At 42.1% G+C, this 15,519-nt stretch overlaps 1 protein-coding gene across 1 annotated transcript in view; it reads right to left on the bottom strand.

The window, feature by feature from the left end:
- Window positions 1-15,519, bottom strand: part of LOC144494794 (ephrin type-A receptor 5-like) — a 393,151-nt gene that overhangs the window by 70,956 nt on the left and 306,676 nt on the right. The window contains exon 9 of the mRNA XM_078214142.1: window positions 5,103-5,170. Coding sequence (XP_078070268.1) covers window positions 5,103-5,170 — 68 coding nt within the window. The remainder of the gene's footprint in view (window positions 1-5,102; window positions 5,171-15,519) is intronic.

Genomic DNA, 15,519 nt, shown 5'->3' with positions numbered 1-15,519 from the left:
TCTTCAGACTGCACCAAACAGATGGGAGCTGTTTGGGCTGTCTGGTCAACACGCAATAGCACGTATACTAAATGGAGCAACAGAGGTGGCAGCTCAAGTGATGTTATCCTGAGGGAGAACTGTAAGTTAGTAACTATGGAGCCACTGCCTTTTCACCAGAGCAGCATTTCAGCAATAATAGTAATCTGGTGGAGAAGAGACCCTAGGAGTCTCATGGAGTATTTATGCAACTGCTACATGCAGCCAGTGGCAGTTCCCTCGAGTGCAGCTTACCTTTAAGAGGAGCAGGATGGTTATACCATATGCGATCAGCACACACTGCTCATCCCCCTGCTAAACACTTAGTTTGTCAGTAATATAGGCCTCATTTGGATCAAAGCTACAAAACTGAGGCAGCACCAAGTTTACAAACTGCCTGCCTCAACAGTAATGGGTGCAGGAAGATTGCAAATTGTGACTCTAGCATCCAAAAACAAGCCTTAATGAATTTTTAACCCATTGTACAGAATACAGATTTCTGCTTACTTTGTTCCTTTTTCCTTCAGTAGAATAAGAGTAAAGGAACCTCAGTGGCTCAGGACTGGCAAAGATTTTGTATTTGTTTTAGTGCATTAACACTTAAGGAATGTAAGATTAAATAAGGGGCTTTTTCAGAAAAAGAGGTGGATTTTCCAGTTGGAATTGGGAATCAGGAGAGAGGTTTAATTTTGAGTTGTGAACTCAGTCCTGATTAGATAAAGGAAACAGCTGCTATTTGACTGACTGGGGCTTTAATTGCCGAAGGGGTGTGCCTGCCATTCAAAGAGCATGGAGATGGAGTGGGTTTGTGGTGCTTATCCCTTTAAGGGCAACACAACAGAAGAGGGTCACATGGTTTGAGGGACCAATTGGGACTGAGAATGTGTATTCACCCCAGTGGATAGAGTCCTCTCAGGCTGAAGACAGTCTGAAAACATGGAGGGATTGAGGCAGAGGGGTGGGCTGCTGACCTCTATACAATATTTTCTCGTTAGTAAGTATCTTTTGTGTTCCTGGCAAAGCCTGTAAGCGTGGTTCATTACAGGGCTAGTCAAAAAGCAGTCCATGTTGTGCCTCACTTTAGCAACCATTGCTGTGGCTGCAGTTTACAGATTAATATTTTAGGATAAAAGCTGAAATTTCTCACATTTTGGAGAACAGTGGGAGGCCTGAAAACCACGACAGGGTAAGCTTTAATATCAGTGGATTTTTATACAGGACCTCAGCCACTTGAAGTTACATCCTATCACCTCAGCAAGCAGCTGACCTATCCTTGCCTCCCATTGAACTAATTCCCAACACCTGCTGAAGTGCAGCTGCCTCACTAGAAATTAAAAAATCTTACTGGGATGGGCCAAACCTGCACATCTTGAGACTGTGGGAGGAAACTGGAGCCCCTGGAGGGAATGCACACAGAACATGCAAACTCATCCCAAACAATCACCCGAGGCAGGAACTGAACCCAGCTCCCTGGTGCTGTGATGCAACAGTGCTAACCATTGTGTCAACATGCTGCCCTAATGAATGCACAGTCAATTTAGAAGATCACGCACCTGAGTTTTAATTGGGCAATATACTTTTAGTGTGACCATCCAGCTCTTTTTAGTGATAGGACACTAGGCTAAAGAGTAAAAATCCTCATTTAAATGCTAGATGGCAGAATGCTGAACATATATCAGTGGTGAATCAGTAAGTAATAAGCGTTAAGTCTTCAAAACTTATCGTTTTAGTTTTTCAAATTAAAGCTTAGACCATCTAGGAAGCAGAAGAATGCATGGCATCCTCTGATGTATTTATTTAGAATATATTTATTTCATGAAAACACTGACCAATTTTTAATTTATAGACACTAAAGGCTATTTTAAATTATTTCATGATTTGGAGAAAGGAGGAAATTATCTGAACAAAAGTTTGACTGCAGTGATCTATAAATATGGAAGAACATGCATTTATATAGTGCTTTTCATGACTTTATGCCATTCACAAATACTTCACAATGAAATGTAGTCACAACTGCAATGGGATGGGGAGGGGCAATGCTCACAACCAATTTACACATGATGTGGAGATGCCGGCGTTGGACTGGGGTAAGCACAGTAAGAAGTCTCACAACACCAGGTTAAAGTCCAACAGGTTTATTTGGTAGCATGAGCTTTTGGAGCGCTGCTCCTTCATCAAGTGAGTGGCGAGTTGGGTTCACAAACAGGGCATATATAGACACAGACTCAATTGCAAGATAATGGTTGGAATGTAAGTCTTAACAGGTAATCAAGTCTTTACAGGTACAGGCAATGTGAGTGGAGAGAGGGTTAAGCACAGGTTAAAGAGGTGTGAATTGTCTCAAGCCTGGACAGTTAGTGAGATTTTGCAGGCCCAGGCAAGTCGTGGGGGTTACAGATAGCGTGACATGAACCCAAGATCCTGGTTGAGGCCATCCTCATGTGTGCAGAACTTGGCTATCAGTTTGTGCTTGGCGATTCTGCATTGTCATGTGTCTTGAACGCTGCCTTGGAGAACACTTACCTGAAGATCGGAGGCTGAATGCCCGTGACCGCTGAAGTATTCTCTGACAGGAAGGGAACACTTCTGGCTGGTGATTGTCAAACGGTGTCCATTCATCCGGTGTCGTAGTGTCTACATGGTCTTGCTGATGTACCATGCTGCGAACAATGTCTGCTTGAGGTTGCGTGGTTGTTTGAAGGCAAGTAGTGGGGGTGTGGGGATGGCCTTGGCGAGATGTTCGTCTTCATCGATGACATGTTGAAGGCTCCGAAGAAGATGTCATAGTTTCTCCGCTCCGGGGAAGTACTGGATGACAAAGGGCACTTTGTCCGTCGTGTCCCGTGTTTGTCTTCTGAGGAAGTCGGTGCGGTTTTTCGCTGTGGTGTGTCGGAACTGTCGATCGATGAGTTGAGCACTATATCCTGTTCTTACAAGAGCATCTTTCAGCATCTGTAGGTGTCTGTTGCGATCCTCCTCATCTGAGCAGATCCTGTGTTTAAGGAGGGCTTGTCCGTAGGGGACGGCTTCTTTAACATGTTTAGGGTGGAAGCTGGAGAAGTAGAACATCGTGATGTTATCCAAGGGCTTGCGGTACAGTGAAGTGCTGAGGTGACCATCCTTGATGGAGATACATGTGTCCAAGAATGCAACTGATTCTGGAGAGTAGTCCATGATGAGTCTGATGGTTAGATGGAACTTGTTGATGTCATTATGTCATTGTTTCAGTAATCCTTCGCTGTGAGTCCAAAGGAAGAAAATGTCATTGATGTATCGGTTGAAGGTCCTGTGCGGTGAAGAGGTCTTGTTCGAACCTGCGCATGAAGATGTTGGCATATTGAGGTGCGAAATTGGCCCCCATGGCTGTTCCATGTGTCTGGATGAAGAACTGTTTGTTGAAGGTGAAGACGTTGTGGTCCACGATGAAGCGGATGAGTTGTGGAGTTGCATGTGGAGGTTGGCAGTTGTCGGCATTGAGTACTGAGGCAGCTGCAGCAATGCTGTCATTGTGGGGGATGCTGGTGTAGAGTGCCGAGACATCCATTGTGACGAGGAATGTTCCTGGTTCAACTGCTCCATAGGTGCTGAGTTTCTGTCGGAAGTCCGTAGTGTCGCAACAGAAGCTGGGGTTCCTTGTACGATGGGTTTCAGGATGCCCTCGACGTAGCCAGAGAGGTTCTCACACAGGGTCCAATTGCCTGATACAATGGGATGGCCGGGTGTGTTGGCCTTGTGTATCTTTGGGAGGCAGTAGAGATCTCCAACGCGGGGAGTACGTTGGATGAGAGCATGGAGGGTGCTCTGAAGGTCCTGATCAAAGTTCTTGATCAGTCTGTTGAGTTAGCGGGTGTGTTCTTTGGCTTGAGACAATTCACACCTCTTTAACCTGTGCTTAACTTTCTCTCCATTCACATTGTCTATTCCTGTAAAGACTTGATTACCCGTTAAGACTCGCATTCCAACCATTATCTTGTGATGGAGTCTGTGTCTATATATGCCCTGTTTGTGAAGCCAACTCGCCACTCACCTGATGAAGGAGCAGCGCTCCAAAAGCTCGTGCTACCAAATAAACCTATTGGACTTTAACCTGGTGTTGTGAGACTTCTTAATTTACACACAGGAAGGTCTCCGAGCTAGTATTGAGATAAATGCCCAGATAAACTACTCCAAGGGTGTTGGTTGTGATATAATTGCTGGCCATCAGGGCCACGAGTGCTCCATGCTATTCTTTGAAAAATGCTAGGGGATATTTTATGTCTGCTGAGAGGGCAGGCAGGGCTTTAATTTAATATTTCATTCAAAAGAAAGCATCAGTATAGCACTCTCTCACTACTGCACTGAATTGTTAACCTAGCTTCTGTGCCTAAGTCTCTGGAGTACAGCTTAGCTTTCAAAGTCTTAACACCAGACTGTAGCTGCATCTGCTTCCCCTTAGCAGTTAAAATTCTAGGCCAGGTTTCAATCCAGCCTGGACCCACAGGCAAAACCGAGAACCAGCAGTATTCAAGTCTAGTCTAAGTGAGGCTGCTGTCACTGACCACATGCTGAGCCTCAGCGAAGGTACGTTAACGCAGCACCAGACCTGACTTGTTTGGGTCCCTTAATGTTTTCAATCTGGAGTACTCTTGCCAAAGCGATGACAGGAGTATTCTGGAACAGCTGCAGATATTTGGGGGCCTGCCTGTGAACTTTATGTCATCAGCCCCGTACCAGACTACAGTTGTCCTGCAATGGATTTAAACCTGCATCTTGAGTTAGAAAGAATAGTCTTTAGTAACATGAGCATGGCATGAGTGAATTATGTTTTATTACCATCACTGCTCTTATTTGCTAGCTATAAAGATTTCTGCACAATGCCAGAATAGGATTATTCTGTGAAATGGATTATTCCATGACACTCCATCTGCAAACTGTAACATAACCTTGTAAAAGTCAACAAATACAGAGAAAGAATAGAACTTCCCTGCTTTCTTTTATTTGAAGCCAAATGTTAGGTGGTGAACTTTAATTGAACTCTTCCAGAATTTTTTTTTGTTCCAAGATCCCCCAAAATCCACAATATAGTTTGCTGTAATCTGACTTACTGTGACCATTGTGAAAATGCAACTTCTCCTCGTCTGGATCTTGCTTGGCTTTACTGTATCCACACCGCCTAGATTAAAGTGAACAAGGCAACATCCATTAATCATACGTTTCCCAATTCAAGTTGTAAGTTAGACAGAAACCAGTTATGGATGGCATTTGTCATCGAAGCCTCTTCTGTTCTGTTATTCTGGCTTTCAGCAGCAAAGTCATGCTTGGCAGAGAGGAGTCTCTGGAGATCCTCTGTACAAAAAGCTACAGCTGTGTAAGAGATTAGACTGTATTTGAAAAATATCCCCAGCAGTAAAATTAATGTCACTAAGCGCAAACAACAAGATCTTTACAATAATGCGCAATATAAAACCACAGCAGAGATGGAATGCCACAGGGTCTCTGTTTAGTCTTCATTCACAGTACATGGCGAGAACATTTCATTTGAAGGTCAAGTGCTGAGGTTTTCTCCTGTTTCACATTAATCTTTTCGGGTTCTTTTCTTTTGAGGTTTCAAAGAATAGTCATAGTTTTATTATCCATTGAAGTAAAAACTCAGGACATGAAAGAAATGGAACAAGGGCAACACATGGAGGATCACCCTCAATGTGCAGGCGATGCTCTGAATGAAAGTGCAAATCTTGCATTATATTTAGGAAGGAGCAAAGATGTAAGTCAGGGCTAATTGCATGAACCACATATGTAATACTAGACTGATGTCAAATGTTTGTTTGTTTTGTGGTAAACTGCTAACTGTGTACCCAAATTCTAACCATCATGTTAAGTGAAATCAGCAGGTAGGTAGAGTAGTAGCACGATGGAGAAGTAAACCGATTGGAAATAAACCTTTTTTTGGAAAAGCTGTATGATGAATTATCACCTGTATCTTCCACTTCCACAACAGCAAGATAAATTACGTTCTGAATTATTCCATTTTATATGTAGCATTAAGTGATAATTGCATATTACCTGGTGTATTAGGCATGACATTTGAAGGCAGCAGATTAATAAGGTTAAATTAGTTTACCGAGTATCATTAATACCTGTTCTACTAACTTGACTAGTCATGATAGAGGAAAGAGCTAGAGAGCGGGAATCTTGTAACCATCTCTCAATCAGCAAAGAAAGGTCAGTTATCCTTCGTAAACTGAAGCAAAAGGACATATGACCAGTTCCTTTTTCCTCCCTCTTTTCCTCATTAAAACAGCCCTTAAAATGTAATGTGACATATTTAAAATAAATTTGTTGGAACAATGTGACCAAATGTGAACATTTTAAATGTTTCAACAATGAAAAAGATTCATTTGTTAAGTGGGCAAGTGCAGTTGCTTCAGCTAATTTTACTGCATAAATTCAGTCAGATTTAGTGATGGTGAAACTCTTATTCATGCCTTTGTTCCCTCCATGTTTGACGACTCCAACATACAGCATTCCTGGCTGGCCTCCCACATTTTGCACTTTGTAAACTTGAGGTAATCTAAAACTATGGCTTGGAATTCGCGGTCTGGCACGTCCCGCTCTGCCAAGTCCCGTCCGCAGCAGCAGGAATGGATAATCCCAGCTGTGGGCAAGGTTGGAGAATTCTGGCTGATACTCCTGCGTGGTTCAAACTCGTCACTAATCACTGCTGTACTTGCTGACCTTCATTAGTCCCCAGTTAAGCAATGCCTCGATTTTAAAATTCTCATCCATATTTTACAATCCCTTGATACCTGGCTCCTTCCTATCTCCTTCAGCCCTGCAATCCTCTGAGATATCTGCAGTGTTCCAATTCTGGCCTCTTGAGCATTCCTGGTTCTAATCGTTCCATCATGGTGAGAGTTTTAACAACACCAGGTTAAAGTCCAACAGGTTTATTTGGTAGCAAATACCATTAGCTTTCGGAGCGCTGCTCCTTTGTCACGAAGGAGCAGCGCTCCGAAAGCTAATGGTATTTGCTATCAAATAAACCTGTTGGACTTTAACCTGGTGTTGTTAAAACTCTTACTGTGTTCACCCCAGTCCAACGCCGGCATCTCCACATCATGACTTCCATCATGATGACCATTAATACTTTAACCATATTCAATGAAGAACAGAAACTAACTGCCCTTTTTTTATTTGTAAACTATATTTTTGGAATTGTCGTTCAAATTGTTTTGTTCCATTTCCCTCTACCCTACATAAATCACAGATATTAATCACTTTCACAGCTCCTTGTTATTGGATGAAGACATCTGCACCCGGAAATGAAGAAACTAGATGCTCAAGAGATGATGAATGGATGTGCCATTATGGATGAAAATTTTCATTTCTACAGTTTTATGTCCTCTATGCTTCAACTGATCAACCCATAATGAACCTGGCTGATGGACATTCAAGACATCTGTAGAGCTTTGTAAGCCCAGAATAATCTTAAAATGGACTAGTTCAACTGATGAAGAAGTAACACTATGACAAAATTGCCATTGAGAATAATGGGTATTTAAAAATGGATTTTTTTGCTAATTAAAATGTGCTACATTTTGACAATAAATTATTGAGCAAGTTATCTTCTATCACATGCGAGGCAGGGGAAAAATGACATAGCACAAAATTCTTGATAGCTGAACACGAGAAGCTGGTTAATTTATTGTCAAACGATCGACTGTAACATGGTAACAAATGGTTATTCATAACCACACAGATTAAATCAATTACTTTTACCAAGAACAGATCAATAAGGATATGAGGTTGTATATCACCTGATAAACACTAGTACCCTGAGCTGTTCTGGATTAAGAACTAGAAAAAGGTAATTTTCAAATGAAACATCAAAAAGTAAGCAATACAAGATCAGCAAGAGTGATACAACCTGAATTTAAATCTAATTTATTAATCTAATTAGTACTGGCAGTCCATAGAGTCAAAATGGACATCCTCAAAGCACATGGCTATAAGGTTGACAAGCTGGAATAGGTTACAACGAGAGAGACATTATTCAAATATAAGCATTTATAATGTCTAGTACAGGGGGAAAGTGAAAGATTTGCTTTTATAAGGCACCTTTCACATCTGCAATACAACCTAAAGTGATTTATAGCCAATTAAGTACTTTTTTAAAGTATTCATCATTGTAATTTGGGAAAATCAATGTCCAATTCATCAACAGTCCAACACTCCTTACTGTCTCTTTGTCACTGACTATAATGTTGTCCACTTGGCCATAATGCAAAAATAAATTACAACAGAAAATACTGATTCCAAAAAAAACTTAGAAATTAAACCATGACATAATATAAGTACATTGAAACTAGTCCCCCTTGTGCATTCCATGTCTTTTGCGTGTCTTTGTCTCTTCGAGTGCTCCGACACAGTGTTACCTCAATGGCTTCAGCATGGCTGGTGCAAGGTGAATATGACATTCAGTGCAGGAGGATGGAAATGGCCTTTGAGGATCTGCTTGAGCAGCTTTGGACCTAGAAGGCCTATCTTCAGACTGTACCATTCAACATGGGCTGCCTGGCTGGCAGTAATAGAAAGGGTACTGTGGAGGGATCACAAATGTTGTCTACCTGAGAGTGGACAGCAGGTTTATATTTCTATGAAGTTACTGCGACTTCCTTGGGCAGTATCTTAGCAATGCTAGTAATCTGTTGAAGGATATATTGCTATACTGCTGTGACATGCTGCAAGTTCTTTGAACATTGGTATCCACAGTCAAGATGACAGCAAGCTGAACTTGTAAATCAATATCTGAACTTCCATTTCAGCACTCAGCCATTTGGTAGAAGTTGTTTGTGCTACAATGGAACCTGAGACACCAGCTATCAGGTGTTGCACTATGTTTAGTTCCATATGCGCACTGATGGAATCGGCCATCAGTTCCATGCTGGAAGGGATGAGCATAAAGTTCTACATAAAGCCCTGTGCCAAGCTGGTGCCAGGTTTCTTAACATTGAACACAGTTTTAGGGCAAGTTTCCCAATGTACCAAGTATTTCAGTGTGTATACCAGTGGCAGACTTACACTTTGTGGGGCTCTGCACTAAACTTCACTTCTGGGCTTACCCCCATGACATCACGTCCCTCCCCCACTAACATCATGCCCCTCCCTCAATGATGTCACACCCCTCCTGACCCCACCTACCCTCAGCCCACAGAACACAAAGATGCAAGCTACAAAATGCTCAAATTGATCACTGCTCAACTGCTTTAGTGCTTTATAACTTGTAAAAATTCATCCGTATAAATAATTGCTGAATTGAAATCCAAGTTTACCGCTTGTCAGAATGATGGTAAAGATGATCAATATTACAATGTGCATCTTTGAGGTGGACAAACGTGGAATTTGCTGATGAGGAATGAGATGGAAAATCAGCCGATGACATCACTGCAGCACAGGCCAGTGCAGGACAGAATGAGCCGGTCCAGTGCAGGGGCAACAAGATATATACAAGATATATACGCTGCCATTCAGTATATTTCAGTCTCGTTCAGTTTCAAAAGTTAACTTCCTCTCACAAATTCAAAAAAGCTAGTGCTGTAAATTCATGTGAGTGAAATGTCCTGAGATTCCAAATCCAATATCAGTGGTTCTGTCTGCAGGATTCCATTCTTTGTCCTGGAGCTTTTCTGAAGGCCAGTCTTGAGAGTGATTTTGGTTAGAACCAGCAGCATGTGACTAGCTGCAGCCATTAATGGTCCATTTTGTAAAACAGAATTTAAACAAGAGAATATCGAAGATGGGCAGACTTTTAAGAATTTCTTGCTTCATCTCTGTTTGGCATGGCAATTTGGATAGCTTTGCTTCTGCACTTTTTCTTCACCAAATCATGAATTACATCATCATTGGTAAAATCTTGTAGAGGCCAATTTTAATACTCAATATTGCTGAACTCGTCAAATGTTCCTGACTCAACGTACTTCAAAAATAATCTTTAACCCTTTTAAATACAGAAAAAGAACATTCGCCGGAAACATTTGTGACAGGTATTGTTAAAAATATTTTCTGAATGATTTCCACATTTGGAAAGGTTGACTGCAAACCATCACGCAAACCATCATGAGCTGGTAATCTCAAAGCACAGAGCTCATCATTATCGTTGAAATGAATGAATTGTTTCACTTCATATTCAAAAATATTTGTGTCTATGTCCTCCCTATAGAATTCACTTAATTTCTTATTATAGTAGCCTTTAGAATTCTCATTCAAACTTCTGTCAAAAAGCACCCAAAATAAATCAAGTTTTCTTCAGAGATTCACTGCTACTCTGCAACTACACCTGGTGCTCAACCTGGTGTTGTTAAAACTCTTACTCTGCAACTGCACCATTATTGTGTCACAAATAACATTGACAGTCTCAACAATAATATTCTCTTTCTCTTTGAGAGTGATTTCATTTCTCTAGTTCCATCAGAAAATAATTTCTTGCATTGTGTACGCTTCTCATCATCAGGGGGACTTACATTTTTTGTTAATGTGAGTGCCTCTGCTTCCATCGAGCTATAGTCATTTTGAACTTCTATGATAAAACTTTTAACTGAGGCTAACAATTGTGCAGCATTAAATAAAGTTGTATCAACATTTTGCAGCAAATTGCTGACATGTTAATTATTTGACATAACGGTTCCACAAAACAATAAAAATAGCAATTTTGTATGTTTCAAACATCTCTGCTAAGGATTTTGCTTGCGTTTTCACACATGGTTTTCCTGATTTTGATGCAGCCATCTCTGATAAGGTTTCCTTGATGTCAACGAAGTTAATTTTCAAAGCCAAAACAGCATCTGCGTGAGTGGACCACCTGGTGTCAAATTCTTTTGACTCTCAAATGTTTTCTACTTGCCTGCTCCAAGCGTGATTGCAATATATTCCACCAATATGTGGAAACTGAAAAAAAGGCATACACATTTTGGACAAAAAAAATGACCAGCCTTCTCACAGGATTCAGCTGCAGCATTGCAGATTAAATTCAAGAAGTGATTGGATGGGATGAATAATGCACAGGGGTTCGCATTGTTCAGTCTTGCTTGTTGACCTGAATATTTTCTTGCCATATTTGTGGCATTATTGAAGTTCTGCCCATGACAGTTTTTGAAGTCTAAACCTAAATTTGTAATGATTTCCAAAACACTTGTCTCTGGACACTCAGAAGTGTAGGGCGGACAACGGAAATGTCCATTGATCTTGGGCGGGAATTCCAGTCTCGCTCGAGTGAGGCTATAAAATCCCATCCCACATCTCAGCAGTTTCCTCCAATAAGAACACTCTTTTTCAAACTGATAACACAGAATCAATTCTTCCAGAAAATTTACATCCTTGAATGAGTGCACACAGCTTTAATATGAGCTTTGGAAGTTTCACGAGCGGCAATATCTCTTCCAACATTTCTCCAGTTAGAGTAGCCGTCAGTGAATGCTTGTTTTCTTTTACTAGGAAATAATTTGCAGACATAACAGTAGACTGCCTTAGATGTTTCTGAAAAAAAAATCAACCAATTTCTAATTTCCGTCATCCCACTTCTCTTCACCCTCCGAAAATGAGAATTCTAAAATGTTTTTAGCTTCCAAACTCAAATTTTCCATATTGCCCATGTTTTCTGGTTTATTCTACCATACGAGAGAACAGATTTTGACCATAGGCAAGATTTTTCAGGGTAACTTTCTTCCCTTACTTCAACAGAAGAAATATCTTGCAGTTCCATTGCCATTTCAGATTCCACTTCTTGTTCAACTTTTTCAGGTGGCGTGGTTTCTCCGGAAATTGGAAGTCTAAGTCACCATACTTTTGGTGGATGAGGATAAATGTGCAGTTTGTACGCTGGTCAATATGTCAAACTTTTTAAAGTAAAATGACAAACTGGCTTTTTGGCTAGCTTTGTCCTCGTGCCTTGCCTTCAATTTTCTGCATTTTTGTCTACCAGATTGATAGTGTCACTTCATATTAACTGATCTTTCTTGATTTTAATGAATATGACTTTTTTTTTTGCAGGCTTTTTTTTGCCCTACTCAATCCTGGGGAGGGGGGTGTCGAGTTGCCCCGTTCCCCTCGCTTATTGATGATGGCTACCTTGAGTCCCGACCAGCTGGTTCTCTCACCACCTCCCTCGAGCTTTATTGCCTATTCGTCCGGCCCTGATGGTACCTTGCACCTCACCTCAATGACTTTGTCTCACTGCTAGCTGCCTAGCTATGGCCTACCCAGCCCTGGTCTGGGTGGGTCAAGTCACCCAAGCTCCCCTTGATGATTCCCAATCAGCTGCCTGTCTCACCACCTCCCTCCCTCATGGCTTTTTTCACCAATTCGCAAAAAGGTTAGTTAAGTGAACACAGGAGATCTGCGCCTTGACTGCTGCCTCCCTCCCTCCGAGTTACCTCAACGTTCATCGGTGTTTTCCTGCTCTAAGGGGACTCGACAAATCAGAGTTGATGTCACTCTGCACTTCCTGCTGACAAGCTCAAATCGGCCTATCAGCAAATGCAGAGCAACCATGCTTTGATTGGTGCCCACAGACACCAGGCGGCATGGTGTGTTCAATGGTAAGTCTGTCTTTGGTGGATACCCATTAGTTTCCTTTTGCATCCGGCCAATCACCATTCTCATCTGAGTGCCCTGCAGTGGAACTCATGTGTGACCTTAGCCTCTGACCAGCTGTGTAACCTTGACCTCTGACCAAATGGCACCTGCAACATTCTCCATGCCCGGCTGGAATGCACTTGTGCCCACTTTCTCACCACATGCAGATCCTGCCTCTAAGACATCCATAGTGTCAGTACCTGAGCTGGTGGCTATGGCTGTGATGTCAAGTGATGGTGGAACTCTCTTCCTCAAAATGAGGTGGAAGCAGAATCCTTAAATATTTAGGAGGCAGAGATAGGTTCTTGATAAGCAAGGGGGTGAAATTTATCAGGCGTAGGGAGAAGTTGAGGTGAAAATCAGATTAGCCATGATCTTATTGAATGGCACAGCAGGCTCAGAGGGGCTGAGTGGCCTACTCCTGCTTCTAATTCATATGTCTGGATGTGCTTTCATCATCAGTGTCTTCTTCATCTACTTTCACTGCCTAGACAGACTGCAGTTTTTGGTATCTGAATGGAAAAAGGGTTAAAGGTGAGAGGTAAGGGGAAAGTTAAAAGTGCATGCTTTCACCAGCTGTGACTTGCAAGTCAGAAATGTTTGTATTTTTTTATTCATTCGTGGGACATGGAAGTTGCTGGCCGGCCAGCATTTATTGCTCATCCCTAGTTGTCCTTGTTCAGAGGGCAATTGAGAGTAAAACACATTGCAGTGGCTCTAGAGTCACATATAGACCAGACCAGGTAAGAATGGCAGATTTCCTTCCCTAAAGGGCATTAGTGAACCAGATGGGTTTTTTCGACAATCGACAATGGTTTCATGGTCATCAGTAGATTTTTAGTTCCAGATTTTTTTAATTTGAATTCAAATTCCACCAACTGCCATAGCTGGATTTGAACCCAGGTCCCCAGAACATCAACTGAGTTTCTGGATTAATAGTCTAACGATTATACCACAAGGCCATCACCTCCGCTTGTGGGATGAGGGGGAAGCGGGATGTAAGAAGGAGGATTTGGTATGAGTAGACCATCACCTTCAATGGATTCAACCCCACTGCCTCAACACTGGTCATTCTACTAATGCTCCTCCATGTGAGTTAGAACATGCAGGCATGTTTATCACCATTAGGTTAGTTGTTGCAGCCACACGTTGTGCACCAACTTCTTCTGAAAAAGGAAAAGGGAAGCGTGTCAGTAATGCAATCTGTTTGGGTGTTGTGATTGTCATGGTTGAACAGTTGACAGCGGATGCAAGCCGAGATGTGGGTCTGAGTCTTATAATACCACTAAGTGTGGCTAAGTGCTATGAAAGAGGTAGAGCATATGAATTTTAGGTATGAATCCTCATTGAGAGAGGTTGACTGTAGGTGAGTGATGGGGATATTAAGGTGTGGCTGCTGCTGTCAATGCTCTAGGTAGGATATGGCATTAGAAGATGTATTCTCTCCCATGTTCAGTTACTTTTTCCTCTTTCCTTGGTAGGATTCAGCTCACAAGGGACTCCAGCTCCATCAACAATGCATCTCCCCTTCATGAGGTGCAGAGATGAGGGGTGTTGATTATGAGGAGAGACTGAGCAGATTGGGTTTGTACTCGTTGGAATTTAGAAGGCTGAGGGGGGATCTTATAGAGATCTATAAGATAATGAAGGGGCTGGATAGGGTAGAGGTGGAGAGATTCTTTCCACTTAGAAAGGAAACTAGAACTAGAGAGCACAGCCTCAAAATAAAGGGGGGTCAGTTTAGGACAGAGTTGAGGAGGAACTTCTTCTCTCAGAGGGTGGTGAATCTCTGGAATTCTCTGCACACTGAAGTGGTGGAGGCTACCTCTTTGAATATGTTTAAATCACGGATAGATGGATTCCTGATCGGTAAGGGAATTAGGGGTTATAGGGATCAGGCGGGTAAGTGGAACTGATCCACTTCAGATCAGCCATGATCTTATTGAATGGCGGGTCAGGCTCGAGGGGCTTGATGGCCTACTCCTGCTCCTATTTCTTATGTTCTTATGTTCTTAGACTTGTTTTAAGCAGTGCAAACTAACTATAAGTAGTACGAGCAAGTAACATCTTTGGGCTATCCCATGCTGACACATGTAGCTAATCAACAACACGATTAGTGTTGGCTGCACATAGAAATTACGATATTGGGCAGGCAGCATGAAGAGGTAAGGCTGCCACCATTCCATGGGTGTGGAGTCATTGTCATCCCAGTATCTATCCCCCTCAGAATGTCATTTTGAAAAAAAAATCACTGACCAATTTGACTGCCACAATCACAAGCTAAAGGGTAATTTCCAATGTGTTCCAGATAAGTTGTTCTCTCTTTGAATACTAATAACCTTAGACCAGAACATGCACAACCCTGATTGTCTTTTAGATGTGGGCAAGAACTTTACAATCAATGAAGTCCTCTTCAATTATAATCATTGATGTAATGGAGGAAATGGGGAGCTGCTAGTAAAGCGGCATTGTCCCTGGACCTGTAATCCGGATATCCAGGGTAATGTGCCAGGACGTGGGTTCTGGAATTAAAAGTCTAATAATTACCATGAAACCATTGTCATTAAAAACTCATCCGGTTCACTAATATCCCTTAACTGGCCCACACATGACTCCAAATCCACAGCAATGTGGTTGATTCTGAAATGGCCGAGCAAGCCATTCAGTTCAAGGACAATTAGGGATGGAGAATAAATACTGGCCCAGCCAATGACACTTACATCCCACAAATGTATTCAAAAGGGCGGCGCGGTGGCACAGTGGTTAGCACTGCTTCTTCACAGCTCCAGGGACCTGAGTTCAATTCCCGGCTTGGGTCACTGTCTGTGTGGAGTTTGCACATTCTCCTCGTGTCTGCGTGGGTTTCCTCCGGGTGCTCCGGTTTCCTCTCAC

This window comes from Mustelus asterias, chromosome 6 (assembly GCF_964213995.1).
Source record: "Mustelus asterias chromosome 6, sMusAst1.hap1.1, whole genome shotgun sequence".
NCBI lineage: Eukaryota > Metazoa > Chordata > Chondrichthyes > Carcharhiniformes > Triakidae > Mustelus > Mustelus asterias.
This window is presented reverse-complemented; position numbering and strand designations above follow the sequence as displayed.